The sequence below is a fragment of the Melanotaenia boesemani genome, chromosome 20, assembly GCF_017639745.1.
Source record: "Melanotaenia boesemani isolate fMelBoe1 chromosome 20, fMelBoe1.pri, whole genome shotgun sequence".
Taxonomy (NCBI): Eukaryota; Metazoa; Chordata; class Actinopteri; order Atheriniformes; family Melanotaeniidae; genus Melanotaenia; species Melanotaenia boesemani.
The window spans coordinates 17,505,468-17,524,283 of NC_055701.1; the positions used below are offsets into that span (position 1 = coordinate 17,505,468).

Sequence of the window (18,816 nt, forward strand, 5' to 3'; positions counted from 1 at the left end):
GATGTGATGGGAATAGAGTGAGACATTACTGATTATGTACTACGATTATTCCACGATATTCTACCCAGGGCCAGTTTTTTCCTGCTGGTCAAGGAAACTAACCAGCAACTATGTCCTCTAGGCTATGATTTGAGGATAAAGATCTTTATTGGAAATGTTTTCTTTTTGAGAAGGCTCAGAGCTCAAGACAACGAATATCAGCAGTCATCCAACAAAAACTACATTTTTATTAGCATAAAAAAGTATCAAAAACAAAAGTACCCATCCCTGGTGAAAATTTTTGCTTTGTTTCCAAAAAGCATAAAAGTTTTCCACACAATATATTGATGTAAGTTCTCAGTCATCCAGGTCTTGGTAATCACTAAGAACTTGAATAAAGTCAACTGGATATTTATTTCTTTGTTTTTGAGGATTTTTCATCCTTCATCCAAAAGGCTTCTTCAGGTTCCACACACTTGCAAGAAAGAGGGGAAATGCATTAAGTCTCAGCTTTCAGAAGGTGCAATTTTGGATGAATCCTGAATTCAAGGTTTGAATTGTTCTCCCAGTAATGAGGTGACTTGATGATAAATGAAGCTTCACTTCCAGTTCAGTCATATGATTGTTTTTTCTGGTGATTTCTACGTGGATTTTTATCAGATTTATTTTTGCCTGAAATTTTTAAAATCATGGAAACATCATGACTTTCCAATAATCATCCATTTAACGTTAAGTGGTACAAAGAAAAAATAAATAAGAAGGGAAAAAGTCATACAATATACTAAAATAAAACCAAATATTGGAAGCAGGACAGTTTATGCCGATCATAATTGTGTCGCCTGAGTCTGGCAAATTACACCAAAGGAATTGCAGGTTATGGGCTGGTGTTAGTGGGTAAGATGGAGCAAATTGTAAAAACATATTTTGATTATGTGGAAATATTTCTGTAAAGTTTTAAGTAATGATGTAATGTGTGTCACGCAAGAAGGGATATTATCCCCAATTATTTTAAACCTGTACACTGATGATCTCTCCAGGAAGTTGAAAGCTGCTTAAACTGGGTGTATGGTTGGTAATTTATTGGTAAATTGTATTATATATGCTGATGATCTTGTGGTGTTCAGTCGAAGTAGTACTGGTCTCCAGCAGCTCCCAGCTATTTGCTCTGCTTATGGAGTAGAGCATGATATTAAATATAATGCTAGCAAGAGTGTTGTCATGAAGATAAATGTCAAAAATACCCTGATTAAAATAAATAAATAGTCAAATAAAATTAAAATAATAATAAAAAAATAAAGTAACCTAAACAAGGTAAGATAACTATTCAGTTAAAAGCTAAATTAAATAGGTTGGTCTTGAGACTCTTTTTAAAAGCATCAGCAATGCTTGCAGCCCTCGCTGTAGGTTTTAGTCCTGACTTTAAGAACAACCAAAATGCATGGGGAGCCAATGCAGTGATAAAACTAGTATAATGAATATTAAATTAGATGAAAACTTTAATTAATTAATTCACTGTAACACTTTTTTGTGGTGGCACTTCTTGATAAAGTCGCCATTAGCTGAAATAGAAGGACAGTTATTGAGAAAGCTTGATTTAAGCTTGATTGACCTTAATTTCCTGCCAGTTCCAGAGTGCCTTTTTAGTTAGTTGGTCTAAAAATATGTGTGAAATAAAAATTTTCAGCAGCGTGGACAAATTAAGCAGCAGTACATGATCTCCTGACAAGAAGGTTTCTGTGTAAAACACATAAATATGACATATTATGAAGTATAACACAGCCTGTTTAATTACAAATGTTGGTATTATTTATATTCTAAAGTAATTAATGTTAATACAATCTGCATTTGGGCTAAGTCTTTGAAGTCTACTTTAGTTTAAAGTATATTTTTTTGGAAACAACAGACAAGGATCGTACCTGAATAACAATTGTATGCAAATATGAATTTTCTGCTTGCAGCAGCACTTTCTCAAAAAGATTAATTTAAACTCATACTCCACCAAGGCACCAAGCTATAACAGGTCCAATACTGGCACTGCCAAAGCTATAATTCAAGCATGATTTTTTTGTAGTTATGACAGATAATGTATTATTTCATTCATGCAGACAGCTCCACCGACAGCGCTGCTTATAGGAAGATCAAAACCTAAACATTTCTCTCTGATCCATCTTGAGTACATTTGCACTCAGTCATTACAACAGACATCTTGTCAGTTCTTCTAGGTGTTAATCTCTTGCTTTGCTCTTCATGAATTTGTTCTATTCCTTGTCATTTTTAAGCTGACCTTCCCAATTCATGCTTCTCAGAACTTTTAATTACGTGCTTGATTTGATTGCAGCTTCCTTTGTCACTGCCTGCCAGCCTGTACTGTCTTCTACAAAGGAACATGCTCCCCCCTTGAAATGTCATTGCCTGACATGATATCAAAAGAAATGGCAATCCCAATGAGGCCTCTAGAAAAATAATAAAAAAAATAAATTCCCATACTGTCTCCTGCCATGAAGACCGATTCGCTACGCGAAGGCCTTCGTTTTGACAGAGTGCCTTTGAAAAGTCAAGAGTTTTCAAACTCACTTTCACTTGACTAGAATATGCAGATGTGTTTGTACTGTAACAATGAAGAATGATCCATGAAGGGACGAGACTGTAGGCTTTCATTTTATTCCTGTATAACAAAGCAAGAAGAATTACATGAGAATGCTGCAAATAATAAGCTGCAAATACCACGAGATTGCGATGTTATAAATGTCTCATCTGTATGTACTGTTCTCTGATGACTTCTTACAATTCTTAGTGCTCAAGAACAATATATGATAAAAAAATCAACAATAAAAACTGTATTTATCAGTGCAAGCCATAAATAATATTTTCCAATCCCCATTCAATCCCAATCAGCATTTTTTTAAAGATGTGTTTCTGCCTTAAGTCATTATTTTACATATCTGCCTAACACAGATATGTATATTAGGGTGACTGTATTTGGAGATGACACTCTAGTGAGTCCATCTCAGAATATGAGGAGAGAGTCACCCACACTTTCTCTACAATAATGAACAACCAGCCATTTACTCCAGCCTCTCTATCCCATAAAAAAAAACATTTTGATGGAATATCAAAACTCAACCAAAAATAAACAAAACAAAATGGCAAGAGGCTGTAGAATCATCTTAAGATCATCTTTGAATGCTTGCTGGGCTCCAAAGAAAATGATAGAGGCTATTTATTTAAGTATTTTCTCTCTGGTAGCTTCAGATAAGGTCTCCTGTATTCTGAAAGTGAAAAAAATAGTTACAAATCCCAGAAAGCCAGGAATCTGGACAAAATCTGCACATGGGAATTGTAGGCTATGGTGAAAAACTCTGAAAAAACAGTCATTAAATTGACCTTAAAGGGTGCTAAGAGCATCCCTCTTGGTAGTAAATAGACTTGAAGGTAAACTGCATGATGACAATCAGCTGACTGAGGGAATTAATTTCCATCTCTCTGATATGGATGACCATTGGTTAGCATTGTGGTTTTTAGTTTTCTAATAACTTTACACTGTCATCTTCTATCACTGCTGGGCAGACATCACCATGGATCAAATGAGTTTACAACTCAGGTTAATCTAGATACTGTAAGTTATAAGGATGGGTCCTGTAGCAGAGCCGATTTGTCTCCTGCACAGGTTCAGGATTATAAGTCTTACAGCTGAGGGGGAAACACTTGGGAAACCTGTCAGCCTGATGTGATTGGACAGATGCTGCTGATGTGACCACAACAGCAGTTAGCTGTAATGGTTTTTTAACAGGGTTGTATGGCAGCTAGGACCAATTACTTTGGACATTGATTGTGCACCCTGTCTTTGATGGTATAATTGCTCTGAGAGAGCTGGGAGTGGTTCTTCTGCTGAAAAGGTGAGCTCAAATCGATTACAGTAGGTTTCTCCTTTCTTTGATGAGAGTGAGAACAGAGACCGCAAATGTTATCACTGTTCACTATAATATATAATTATCACTGTATTTGGGAATCTGAAGCATTTGTTAATCATCATTATATCTTTCTTTCTTCCTCTGCAGTTTTAAATTTTAAGCTGTCATTTTAAGGTTTTTTAGAGTCAGAACATTAAATAGTCGTGTTTAAGGACATGGGTGTAGATTACAATACACAACATTTTTCTCTGTTTACCCCATATAGAGTGAATACCTTCTTTAAAAGGTGAGAGGTGCACTTTTGTGTGGAATTACGTTTGTTATATGAGAGTTGGAGCACCTCTCTGACACCTCTTTTGTGAATTAAAGATGAATACCTTTAATGGAAAATGGTATACATTAGAATCTGACACTAAGACATGAGCTGTGACTGATTACTTGCAGTAGATTTTTGGCAACAAATGGACTTGGGTGAAAATTAGAGAAAGATTTTACATAGTCAATCAGCATTTAAGAGTGTGCATACACCAGCATCAACATACCTGAAACAGTCAGCAAGATTGAATGATGGTAGGCAGCTATAAAAATCAAATAATGCATGCATTCATGGAGAAAAAGTGCAAAGTGCAAAACAAATATACCCCCTCCCCCCAAAAAACAAACAAACAAACAAACAAAAAAAACCAACTTAAAATATAAATTAAGAATTAATTAAGTTAAACAATCAAAGCTAATATAATGTTACATAATTGAGCTGATGTCTGCATTTGAACACTGAGGACACTCTCTACTGCAACTACTGTACACCATCAATTTCCAGCTTTATTAATTAATTCATTAATTTACTTATTGACTGATGTATTTGTTCAGTTGGGACTTGCTTTGGTTTGGAATCAATATTTTATCATTTGGATTTAATAGCTGCTGTATTTGTACAAATACTGCGTTCTAAGAGAGAAAGAAGAGGCGCTTCATCCAACAGCACACTTTAAGAAATGGTTTCCTGGTAACTGCTGGACTTCATGTTCTCCACTAAATGATTTCAGGTCAAGCTTCAGGTCAAAAGCTGCTCAGCTCTGTAAGTGTGTATGTGTGTACAACAATGTAGTTTGCAACTCCTCCCTTTTACATCTTTTATTAGTGTGCAGAACCTACTTCTCTGTTTCTTTCCCCCCAAATAGTGATAGAAACAGGCATTGCTGTCAGGAAATGTAGCAGAGGCTGAAAATCTGGTAAGACAGTAATGAAGTTTGCACATGCAGAGGCCTGAAGGTCAAACTAATCCATTGATATTTATAAGTAGAAATATAGAATGCCAGAAAAAATGTCTGCTGCATGTAAACGTGCTGCACTCAAGAGTGTTTGTAGATTTTTCCATTTTAACAGAATATTATTGAAAACATGTATTATTTTTAGAATTACTCATACATACTCATTGTGTTTTAGCAGGAGAAGGAATAATTTAAGGTGCTTTGTGTATTCTTAAAAAGTTTGTTTAAATTAACATGTTTTGTAAATAGATTAACTTTAGATTTTAATCATATATAAAATGAACACTGACAGAAAATGCACTGAGTGAAAGTACAAAAATCCAGAGTTACCTGTAGGGGATACTTCCCTAAATACCATTTCTGGTGCATATTGAGACTGGCTTCATATCTGGTGATATACGGACACAAGATACTGCATGACATATATTTTGTCCGGACAACAGATGTGTCTGATTTTTGTCATATAGGAGTTCGGGATATGACCTGCAGTCCTGTCTGGAAGTATCTGAGGTCAAGATACTGAAAAGGGACAGAATCCTTACATATCTGTAGAGGATATTTTAGTCTTAGAAGAATCTGGACCATTTCTGTTGAAAATCCAGAAAGGTCAATATGAGCCATATATGGTGACATACGGACATAAGATACTGCATGAGGACTGCATCTGTTGCTATACATGTACTTTAGGGACACTCACTGAATTCTGTCATTTGGATATATGACCTTAAACACTGAAGCAGATAAATATTATCTGAAATAGTTGTGCTACATTTAAAACTAGAAAACCCAGAGTTTTCTATTGCTATCATGCCCAGAGGACAACCAAAAGGCTGTGTGGTTTGAAACTAACAACTGAACGGCCTACAATTCATTTGTACATGCAGCCATTACCTAACTTGACTGTCTGACATGGACACACTCAGATCATGGGGGATGGGTATGCTTGAAAAGAGCCTCAGATGTCTACTGAGAGCTTATCTCCATGGGGACTGGAAGGGGCTTTCAAAACGCACTGTTTTGTTTCAGTCATCACAAACAGTCTATAAGTTTTTGACCATTTCTCACATTTTTCAAATACCCTTTATTTGGCATTGCTCATGTGTGAAATGGTTCGAGTTCGCACATTCATCGCAATATTGTACACACAGTCTGCTTTCAAATGAGACTTTTGTGAGAACAGAAAAGTAATTTCAAAACTAGTTTCAGTCAACACCACATTGTGTGGTTGTTAAAAACAGCATAGGCAAGTTGATGATTTTTACAAAATAATAGCTGAACAGTCAACAGGCGTCCCCTGTCTTTTTTCCACATAATCTTGTACCGAGATGGATAATTTGTTCACTGGCTTCATAAATTTTATGCTGTATGAACGTCAACTAAGAGACGAAGATGCCGAACATCTACAGCACTCAGCAGGCTTTGGACGTGATCCTGAACCAAGTCAACCCTTGCGAATCAGATGGAAAAGATATAGCCCTTCAGCCGAGTTCAGAATCAACTCAATTTCCTCTGGTAAGATTTCCCAAACATCCTATTTTCCTTTCCTGATTATGGCAGTTACGTTTTAGAAAAAGATAAAAACAACCCTCAATCAATACAGAGGAGGCATACTTGTGAATATTTGGAATTATAATTCAAATTATATCTGCGTAAATTTCTAACCTTGATTAAGTTTTTCATTGCTCACATCTCAAAAATATGATCACCCTACAGATAAGGAGCCTTCACCGCCACCAGAAAAGAGAGGTCAACTGGAGACACAGACTGGGCCCACACAGAGGACAAACAACAACACAGTGTGGCGTGAAGAACAGGTTGGGAGGTCTCTCTATCAGCATCAGCCCAATAGAATCATATGCTGCAGATGGAGAGCCAACGGCTTTGGTCAGAAGAACAGTGTCGAGTCACTTACAGAGCTTCCTCTGTTTTGTCACTCTTGACATGATTCGAACTATTCAGGGAGATTTTGAAACATCTTTTCCACAGTAATGGCAAAATCTTTCCATTTGTTTCCTTTTCCTTTCCCCCTCTGACATACTGCCATTTAAGGCAAAAAATTAAGCAAAATAAATAAATAAATAAATAAATAAAACCATCAAATGACTAAAAACCTAGGCTATTACTTCTCTGCAGAAGAAATCCTGAACCACTTTTTTAAAGGTCTGGGGAATGACATGTTTAATGGGAGGGAAGGGGGTGGTGTCACTGGGTACTTAAAATAATTGCAATGCTGTGACCAATTCATACTCTAAATGTAACCTAATTCTTTATTCTTATTATTATTATTTGTAAATTTAGTCTTTTTCAAGCAATTCTGAATATTTAAAAATCTTTTGTGAACAGTGAACAGTAAATCCAGTCCAGTTTGTACAATATGTATATGGAGAAATAAATAAAAAGAAGAGGAAAAAAGTACAAAATAAAATACATTATATATACTAAACAAATATAAATTAAGAAAAAACTGGCGTGACAGACTTCATAATATTGAATATATAAATACAATAGTATTTGTGACAGTTTATTGGTTGAAAACCTCTGAATGAATATCAGTTAGTGATATACATTTTTTTTTATTTTAAATCATTTTCTTTGGATTCAAAATGAGTAATGATGTCCGTCCCTTCTATTATGATTTTACGAGTTGTTTTACATAGTATGTAGTTCTCAAATTCTTTCCGAAATGTATTACTATGTGGGCAACCACAAAACAAGTGAGTTACACGTTCAGGTTCAGTTTTGCAAAAGGTACATTTGTTATCAATGTCACAAAATCTAGACATATATGTGTTAAGCCTGGTACACACATAACAATTTTTTTAATCTTGTGAGATTTTTAATCTGGTCGAGACCTCACACGTGAAGAAGAAAAAAATCAGTTTTGATCGTACTGTGTGTGGTCCATTTATCCATCCATCCATTTTCTGCCGCTTATCTGGAGTCAGGTCGCGGGCGCAACTGCCTAAGCAGGGAAACCCAGACTTCCCTTTCCCTGGCCACATTCACCAGCTCATCCGGAGGGATCCCAAGGTGTTCCCAGGCCAGCCGAGAGATGTAGTCCATCCAGCGTGTCCTGGGTCTCCCCCAGGGCCTCTTTCCGGTGGGACGTGCCCGGAACACCTCACCAGGGAGGCGTCCAGGAGGTAACCATGCCTGAGCCACCTCATCTGGCTCCTCTCGATGCGGAGGAGCAGCGACCTTGAGCCCCTCAAACTCAACTCTCCTCCCCTGAGCCGCAACCTTATCGTGATGGAGGAGTTTGTGTGTCCTGATGATCCTAGCGGCTATGTTGTTGGGGGCTTCATGCCCCTGGTAGGGTCACCCATGGCAAACAGGTGTCTAGGGGAGGGACGAAGTGCAGCTCAAATCACCCCTATGATGATAACAAAGCAAGGACTAAGGTTTCTCTTGCCCGGACGTGGGTCACTGGGGCCCCCCTCTGGAGCCAGGCCTGGAGGTGGGGCACGGAGGCGAGCGCTTGGTGGCCAGGCCTTTGCCCATGGGGCCCTGTTGAGCTCAGCCCAAAAGGGTGACATGGGCCTCCGCTCCTGTGGGCTCACCACCTGCAGGAGGGGCCATAGGGGTCGAGTGCAGTGTGAGCTGGGTGGCTGCAAAAGCTGTGGAAGGGATATATAGGAGGAGGGAATGACGGTGGTCTTGGGACTATTGTTAACAGAAAAAGCCAGAACTGAAAATATTAAACATGTTCAATGTTCCCAGTTGTCGGCTACGGCCTGTTTCAGGGCGGATTATCGGGACAAATCGGCTCGGAACACACCACAGACCAAATGATGATTGGACAGGGAAATCTCACGATGATCGGATGTTTGCCGTCCAATCGCGGGAAGAGGCAAAATCGGGACAAAAACAGCACAAATATCGTTATGTGTGTACCAGGCTTTAGATGTGTAAATGTTATGTAGTATCTCTAAGTGTAATTCTCTGATTTTGTTTGAGATACAGAATTTAAAAGGAACAAGCCACTTTCAATACCAATCCATATTTCCAAAACTAGCATCCCAAAAGAATTTCCCTCTTTCCCCAAGCGTGTAGCTGAGCAAGGAGAGTTCGAAAACCAGGAATAGCAGGCCAAATATGAACTTATCCAAAGTAAGCGTCTTCAACAAGATCCGTATGTTCAAGCATTCAATAGAGCATACAGAACAGAACAGAACAGCGGTATATAGAAAATGAAAATCGAAAAGCAATTAATAACATGAAAAGACAATATGAACAAGAGCATCATAGAAAATATGAGTAGAGTGTAGCAAGACAAATCTGAAGCCTTAAAATATAATGAGGCTTTAGCTCATGAGAGAATAAAGAAAGACAGGATTAATGGTGAAGAGAACAGAAAGGTTATCGAGGAAAAGAAAAGGCTGACAGAAATAGAGAGACAGTTGGAACTAGAGAAACAAAAATGGCAAAGGGACCAGGATTTAAAAAAAATCCGGATTCAGAGATACAAGAGGCAGAGAAAAGGAGAACTAGGGCTTTTCCTCCAGCAAAATCACGAGAGAGAATCACCAAATTAATGCGCTATAAAGCCCGCCTTGAAGAAGGGGACGAATTTTTCCATTATAACTGTGAGATGAACGCTAAACAGCGGAAAATAGATTAGGCCCGAGCTTTGATCAATAAACGGCATGAGATAAAAACACAAATTGTGTCAGATAAACTGGCTGCATCAAATAAGATACAGGCTGCTAAGCAAGCTCTTGTCGAAGAGAGTATATTAAAGAAGAAATAGCACTAGCCATGGCGGCAAAGGGAAAAAAGCAGGAAAAGCACAAGAAAATAGCAACTGAAAAATTACAAGAGAGAGACCTTTTAGAGCAGATGAGGGAACAGAAGATTTTAAAAGATGAGGAGTGTCAGATAAAATACCTAGAAAGTCTAAGCGTATTTGAGTCTGATAGATTATATCATCTTGAAAAAGAGAAAACGACGACAGGAGTCATATCACCCAGCATCACATCAGCATATATATATATATATATATATATATATATATATATTTATACACATACCATAGAAATAAGCATGTTTAAAAAAAATGTTAACCTCGTTTTTATTTCCATTCACCAGGAGCATCTAACCGGGCCTTTGAAAATTTTAAATCTTACGAAAGAATGGAAAGAGATGGACCCAAGGAGGGGGTGAAGAGGCAGAAGCTCATGATGAGTAGGGTGAGTTGTCTTAACTGTAAGATATGGTTACTGGCCACATATACAGAATTCTGACTCCAGATATGACTGATATACTGGCATCAGAAATCACCAGATTTGACTTGAGTAGAATCTTGAAATATCCTGTCAGGATATCTCTAGTGTGGTGATAGTAAGGGCCTTGGAAAACAGAATAAACAGACGATAGAATAAAATAATAGGTAGGGATTTTAAATCTGCACCATTTAGATATTATTATGGCAACACAAGGTACACTGTGATATAATTCCAACATGGTTCCGGCATTACTGGTGCTAAATACAAAATTATGATTGTGCCTTCACAATGAAACACAAATGTCTTCTTGGAAATATTTACAGAGCTAAATATATTGTTTTAGTAGAATTTTTTTGCTTAATAATATTTGTTTTGAAATTGATACATCAGACCCAGTGATGTGTAGTTAAAAGTCATGGTTTCTCACCGTTCTGCACATCTTGTCCTCCAAATCCTGGTTGATCCTTTGAAGAGCAGCATAGCTACTTTGGATCCTAAAAAAATCAATAAATCAATAAATAGTGACATTTATTAACACCCCCCCCCCCCCTCCCCCATACAGACACACACACACACACACACACACACACATGCTCATGCGTGGACATAAGGATCACCATGAACACAAATCTGAACCTAAACACAACAAAAAGGTTGCTATGTTGAATGCTATAAAAATGATAATAAAAAACCCATTTTATTCCTCTAATATTTTATGATGTGTCAGTAAGCATGGCCATAACATGCTAGTCAAAGGCATGTTACATCATGGCCATATGAAATAAAATTGATTTGTAGCTTCCTCTTCTTTTCTTATTGTGTTTAGCCTTCTTTGTGAACCTCCAGTCTTTCAAAAGGCATGGTTGAACAGGATCTTACCTCTCGATTTGTGCTTTATGGACTCACCTCTCAGCTCAGTAGTGTATTTTCCCATTAGCCCTAAAGGCCTATGAGAGTGTTAATAAACCTATAATAATGGCCCCATTAACCAGACATATATTGAGAGAGTGGGCAGTGAAGATCATTAGCTAAAACAAATCATAAAACATCCTAAAGAAATGTGAAAAACTAAAGAAGGTGCACATTAGAGAATCAGTTACACTTGACTAAATGGGTTTATGTCGGTAATGGAATATAAACAACCAATAAAACCTCCCATTACGAGAAGCAGGGCTGTGTGCTATGATTCATTTCAGAGGATAAGAACCATCCTGAATCACATTTTGCAGGATTTGACAGACATTCAATTCAGTTCAAGGTATCAAAATCCCCACAGCCCTCATCTGTGACCTTCGTTCCCAGTTTACATGCTGTTAGCAACAGACAAGAAAGTTCATTTAAATCACATGTATTTTCATATTTATTTGCACTATGGCCACTGAGAACACTTAGTTCTGTCTCACCAAGAGGGTTGAATTATTTGCAGTTAATTACATTGCACAGAAGTTATTGTCATGCTGGTAAATTCAAAAATTAAGCTTGAAGGTCACCAATATCTTTGCTGCCATGTTACAGCTTTTCCTCCTTAAATAAATATTCCAAGCTTATAAAAGCTTGAAGAATAATTTTTTCACCTTTAGAGCGCATTACCCTGGAGCTGAGAGGGAAAACCATTTAAAGTGAGGGACTAATTTATTGCTTTTTAATAACAAATTGCTATAACTGTAATGATCGTGGAGTAAAAAATTTCAAGGAACCCAGGTAGAAACTATGTCTGTGGTCAAGGTGGGTTCAATGAAAATAAATACTTTAAAATTGGCCACCAAAGGTAAGGATTGTCTCAGCCTACAGAACATAATGGTTTTGCTAGTTCACTCGCACATGAACAAGAACTCCATTAATAATTTCTTATTGGTCATGTGAATGAGGTGTGTGCATGCAATGTTTTGTTATTGACCATGTTTATTATACTTTGTTCCTTAAGACCAAGACTTTCATACATTACATACATTCCCACAGAGTCGTGCACATGGATACATGTACCTGCAAAGTTTTTCTGTAAATTTTTCCAGTTCCTCCTGGGCTCGACGTAGCTCTGTCTCAAGGTACTGCCGAGTGGAGTCAAACTCTGTTTCCACCATCTCTAGTTTGTGGGTGGTATATGATAGGCGCTTACGGAGGTCATCTTTGTGGTCATGGAAAGAGCTGAATAGGTGATACAGAGAGTTTAGACAACAGCAGTGAAATGGACACAGTCACAACGGTGATGCACTTTTATTTTGGTCAAAGATAGTGAGATTCATAGAGGCAAGAAGAGAGAAAATAAAGCAAATACAAACAGAAAAGGCAGAGTGGAAGAGTAACATGTTCATTTGCTTGTGTGAGGAGGAGAAGGAGGAGGGGAAGGAATGAAGTGGAGCTGGATAGTAATTTAGTTTGAGAAAAGTCCCAGGCCAAGCAGGGAGGCCAATGGGAAGAAGGGGATGGAATACTAATAATTTCCCATTCACAAGGAGGGATCAGAGCTGAGGAAATTCCAATCCCATGATTCCACTGGTGTAGTAATGAATTTCATTACACAATGGCCCCATCAAATCTCTGAAAGAAAAGGAATGGATTTTTGCCCCAAGACACAGGCTATGGGTGATTCATAGAAGTAGGGGTTAAAACATAGAATGGAGCATGTGAGTTAACTTTTAAGGAAAAAAAAAAGAAAAAAAAAAAAAAAGAAAGAGACAGAAAAAGCAAAAAGAGATATTGAGAGAGAGAGCGAGAGGCCAGTAGAGTAGGACAGTTTCAACACCACCCCTATCAACAACAGCAACATACCAGACAGGTCAATTTTTTTTTCTTTTTAGTTTGCACACTTGATGCAGTTTTTTTCTGGGGGATGAAAACACACTGACAGGGATGATGGAGGGAATGGATGAGGTAATGAAAGGCTTGAGATTGGGAGCAGAGGAAGTGAGCGCTCTGGAGGATTTAGCTTTTTGCCACACTGATGGATACTTGACTCATGAAGAGGTTTGATGGCTCAGTGCAGCCAACCAACGTGCTCAGTGAGTACACCTTCCAATCTTAGCCCAAAGCCCCAATTACAAATCTGACACCATAGAAGAAGAAAAAGTGTACAGAGAAAAACCTGTGGACTGGGCTGTGTAAATACATGGATGAGGCAATGATCCACCCTTAACATTTAGGTACCTGGTTGATGAGCTGCAGGAAAATCCCCTTTATTAAGCAGCAAGAAGTCACTATATCATTGTACAGCTAATAAATGTGAATCCAGGGAAGTACCTGTCAATTAAATTGTTATACTGTGCAGCGCACAAACTGTTGTAAAATATGTTAATTTAGCAAGAGTAACAGAGTAGAATGGCAGACTTTTATAACTTTGGTTAAGTCTGAACTGGCTATTTCACCTCTGATTTCACTCTTAATTGCACTCTTTAAAAAATGCAGTCATGAAGGCAGCGTCAGCCATTTCTTAATTCTCTTCAAGAAATCCATGTATGCATATGCTGAGGTATCTTTTGTTTAAAAGAAATATTAGTTTAGGTTTTATTACAAAATATTTTTGTCAATTTAAGTGAACATGCTGAGGCAAGGAGCCATATAGAGCAGTGTCAAACTGGAGACAAAAAACATGATTGAAGCAGTGACAGATATTGTGTGGGGTATGGAACCACAAAAGAACCATAAAAGCAAATCTTTGTCATGTTTCAGCTCAGTGTTAGAGCTTACTGAATAACAGAGGAGTAAACAGAGTCTTCAGCTTAAGCACTGCCACTAATCATAAGGGCAGATTATTAATGTCTGCTGGATTTATAAAGCCCCCTTTATTAAAGCCAGCTGTTCAGTGCATTTGATAGTGTGCCCTTTTCTAATACAACACTGCTCAACCACTCAAATCTAGTGGGGATATCTTGCAACAAACAATTTTAAGCTTCTTATTTGATCTGCCACAAGTACAGAAGTAAAGCCTGTTGGAAATAGCTGTTGTACAGAATTCAAACACCAGTGTTAAACAGCACTGACCAATAAAATGGCAGTCCTCAGACATATTGGGCATTACCCCCATGTAATACTGAGGACATATGGGTGCACACAATATTGACCATATCATTATTGTCCTGCTTTGCTTTAACACTTGTGTTTACAACATAATGCTCTGGTGCACACTGGAAGCTACATTCTGTTAAAACACAATGCACCTACACACCTTGCTTCTTTACACAGTGCAGAAACTGAAATATGAATCTTTCAATTTGTCTATTGGACTTGTGGTTATGCTCTCCATATACTTGGTTAACCAACAGGAATGATGACTGCATGCACCATCCCAGATTTATGATTTATGACATTACTATGACAAAAATCACAAAACCACAAAACCACAAAAATCACAAAAACCCTTATGATGTTGAAAAAACAAGGACCAAGGTTTCCCTTGCCCGGACGTGGGTCACCGGGGCCCCCCTCTGGAGCCAGGCCTGGAGGTGGGGCACGGAGGCGAGCGCCTGGTGGCCGGGCCTTTGCCCATGGGGCCCGGTCGGGCTCAGCCCGAAAGGGAGACATGGGCCTCTCCTCCCGTGGGCTCACCACCTACGGGAGGGGCCATAGGGGTCGGGTGCATTGTGAGCTGGGCGGCTGCCAGAGGCGGGGACCCTGGCGGTCTGATCCTCGGCTGCAAAAGCTAGCTCTAGGGACGTGGAATGTCACCTCTCTGGCGGGTAAGGAGCCTGAGCTGGTGCGCGAGGTTGAGCGGTTCCGGCTAGATATAGTTGGACTCACCTCGACGCATAGCTTGGGCTCTGGAACAACTGCCCTCGAGAGGGGCTGGACCCTCTTCCATTCTGGAGTTGCTCCCGGTGAGAGGCGCCGAGCAGGTGTAGGCCTGCTCATTGCCCCCCAACTTGGCGCCTGTACGTTGGGGTTTACCCCGGTGGACGAAAGGGTAGCCTCCCTCCGCCTTCGGGTGGGGGGACGGGTCCTGACTGTTGTTTGTGCTTATGCACCAAATAGCAGTTCAGAGTACCCACCCTTTTTGGAGTCCTTGGGGGGGGTGTTGGAGAGCACTCCTTCTGGGGACTCCCTCGTTCTGCTGGGGGACTTCAATGCTCACGTGGGCAATGACAGCGAGACCTGGAGGGGCGTGATTGGGAGGAACGGCCCCCCTGATCTGAATCCGAGTGGTGTTTTGTTGTTGGACTTCTGTGCTCGTCATGGATTGTCCATAACGAACACCTTGTTCAGACATAAGAGTGTCCACATGTGCACTTGGCACCAGGACACTCTAGGCCGCAGTTCGATGATCGACTTTGTAGTCGTGTCGTCGGACTTGCGGCCGCATGTCCTGGACACTCGGGTGAAGAGAGGGGCGGAGCTGTCAACTGATCACCACCTGGTGGTGAGTTGGCTCAGATGGTGGGGGAGGATGCCGGTCAGGCCTGGCAGGCCCAAGCGTGTTGTGAGGGTCTGCTGGGAACGTCTGGCAGAGTCCCCTGTCAGAAGGAGTTTCAACTCCCATCTCCGGCAGAGCTTCAACCAAGTCCCGGGTGAGGCGGGGGACATTGAGTCTGAATGGGCTGTGTTCCGTGCCTCTATTGTCGAGGCGGCCAGCCGCAGCTGTGGCCGTAAGGTCGTCGGTGCCTGTCGTGGCGGTAACCCCCGAACTCGTTGGTGGACACCGACAGTAAGGGATGCCGTCAAGCTGAAGAAGGAGTCCTATCGGGCCTTTTTGGCCTGTGGGACTCCAGAGGCAGCTGATGGGTATCGGCGGGCTAAGCGGAGCGCGGCTTCGGCGGTCGCTAAGGCAAAAGCTCGGGCGTGGGAGGAGTTTGGAGAGGCCATGGAGAATGACTTCCGGACGGCTTCGAGGAGATTCTGGTCCACCATCCGGCGGCTCAGGAGGGGAAAGCAGTGCTCCGTCAACACTGTGTACAGTGGGGATGGGGGGCTGCTGACCTCGACTCGAGACGTTGTGAGGCGGTGGAGGGAATACTTCGAAGACCTCCTCAATCCCACCAACACGTCTTCTGATGAGGAAGCAGAGTCTGGGGTAGCTGGTGCTGGCTCGCCTATCTCTGGGGCTGAGGTCGCTGAGGTGGTTAAAAATCTCCTTGGTGGCAAGGCCCCGGGGGTGGATGAGGTCCGCCCAGAGTTCCTTAAGGCTCTGGATTCCGTAGGGCTGTCTTGGTTGACACGCCTCTGCGGCATCGCGTGGACATCGGGGGCAGTCCCCCTGGACTGGCAGACTGGGGTGGTGGTACCCCTCTTCAAAAAGGGGGACCGGAGGGTGTGCTCCAACTACAGGGGGATCACACTCCTCAGCCTCCCCGGTAAGGTCTATTCAGGGGTGCTGCAGAGGAGGGTCCGTCAGATAGTCGAACCTCGAATTGAGGAGGAGCAGTGTGGTTTTCGTCCTGGTCGTGGAACAGTGGACCAGCTCTACACCCTCTTTGGGGTCCTCGAGGGGGCATGGGAGTTTGCCCAACCAATCTACATGTGTTTTGTGGATTTGGAGAAGGCATTTGACCGTGTTCCCCGGGGACTCCTGTGGGGGGTACTCCGGGAGTATGGAGTGCCGGACTCGCTTGTAAGAGCTGTCCGGTCCCTGTACGACCGGTGTCAGAGCTTGGTCCGCATTGCCGGCAATAAATCAGAATCGTTTCCAGTGCGGGTTGGACTCCGCCAAGGCTGTCCTTTGTCACCGATTCTGTTCATAACTTTTATGGATAGAATTTCTAGGCGCAGCCGAGGTGTCGAGGGGATCCGGTTCGGTGGCCTCAGGATTGGGTCTCTGCTCTTTGCAGATGACGTGGTTCTGTTGGCTTCATCGGGACGTGATCTTCAGCTCGCACTGGAGCAATTTGCAGCCGAGTGTGAAGCGGCTGGGATGAGAATCAGCACCTCCAAATCCGAGACCATGGTCCTCAGCCGGAAAAGGGTGGAGTGCTCTCTCCGGGTCTGCGATGGGGTCCTGCCCCAAGTGGAGGAGTTTACATATCTCGGGGTCTTGTTCACGAGTGAGGGAAGGATGGAGCGAGAGATCGACAGGCGGATCGGTGCGGCGTCCGCAGTGATGCGGGCTCTGCATCGGTCTGTCGTGGTGAAGAGAGAGCTGAGCCGAAAGGCAAAGCTCTCGATTTACCGGTCGATCTACGTTCCTACCCTCACCTATGGTCATGAGCTGTGGGTAATGACCGAAAGAACGAGATCTCGAATACAAGCGGCCGAAATGAGTTTCCTCCGCAGGGTGGCCGGGCTCTCCCTTAGAGATAGGGTGAGAAGCTCGGTGATCCGGGAGGGGCTCAGAGTAGAGCCGCTTCTCCTCCACATCGAGAGGAGCCAGATGAGGTGGCTCGGGCATCTGGTTAGGATGCCTCCTGGACGCCTCCCTGGTGAGGTGTTCCGGGCACGTCCCACCGGAAGGAGGCCCCGGGGCAGACCCAGGACACGCTGGACAGACTACATCTCTCGGCTGGCCTGGGAACGCCTCGGGATCCCTTCGGATGAGCTGGTGAATGTGGCCGGGGAGAGGGAAGTCTGGGTTTCCCTGCTTAGGCAGCTGCCCCCGCGACCCGACTCCGGATAAGCGGAAGAGAATGGATGGATGGATGGATGGACATTACTATGAGGATAGATGCAACATGTTTCGTTGCCTTGTCAAAAGCCTGGAACGATTATGGCCTCTATCTGGCAGGAGACACTTTCCACAGCTTCATCATTCAATAACGGAAAGAAACCACAATTGGCAATAGGCAGCCAAAACAAAACAAAATCTTTATCTTCCTATTGTCTAACTGCAAGAAGTGTGTTGAAATATAACATAGCGATGAGCCAGAGAGGTATTATAAGTACATATGGAATTTGCTCTGGGCTGCTTTCACTATATAATACCATTTTAAATAAGTCTCAGCACCCACCCACTGTCTTTGTTTTAGTTTATTCAGTTTTTTTGTTGGCATTTGTGTTGTTCAAATGCAGAGCAGTGTTTACTTGAATGCAGATGTCAGCAGACCCATGAAAAGTTATGAAGATGAATGAATGGGAATGGGGATGAATAGATGCAACATTCTGTTTTTCATAGCTTGTTCATGGTCATGACCTCCCAGTATGAATCCATATCTGAGTTAAAATGAATAAAATGGATTCACCAGTAATGAGGATGATATTTAGAGTTTAAGAAACTCTCCAGACTGACTCATCTTACCTTCGTTTTTGATGCTTGCAACCATTTCTCTGGGTTTTCAGGGCTGTTTTGCCAATATATATCTTTTTCATAGTTTTCTCTGTGCCTCGTCTTACATGTGTGTGTAGCTGTTGCTTCTTCTGCTGTTGCTGGTCGATTGAATGTTGAAGCCAGATTTGAACTCAAACTACAGACCAACACTCAAAGCTTTAAGTCATGCCTGGGGAGGCAGATAGTTGTTGGCTACCTGTGATGACCCTGGCAAGAGAGCAGAGAAAAACGGCTTTGAAGTCCCA

General features: G+C 41.6%; 1 protein-coding gene across 1 annotated transcript in view; it reads right to left on the reverse strand.

Annotated features, from left to right (window-relative positions):
• LOC121631669 (brain-enriched guanylate kinase-associated protein) overlaps positions 1-18,816 on the reverse strand; it is a 43,189-nt gene that overhangs the window by 13,939 nt on the left and 10,434 nt on the right. The window contains exons 2-4 of the mRNA XM_041972666.1: positions 18,542-18,778; positions 12,370-12,531; positions 10,814-10,880 (exon numbers count right to left, since the gene is read on the reverse strand). Coding sequence (XP_041828600.1) covers positions 10,814-10,880; positions 12,370-12,531; positions 18,542-18,612 — 300 coding nt within the window. The 5' untranslated portion in view covers positions 18,613-18,778. The remainder of the gene's footprint in view (positions 1-10,813; positions 10,881-12,369; positions 12,532-18,541; positions 18,779-18,816) is intronic.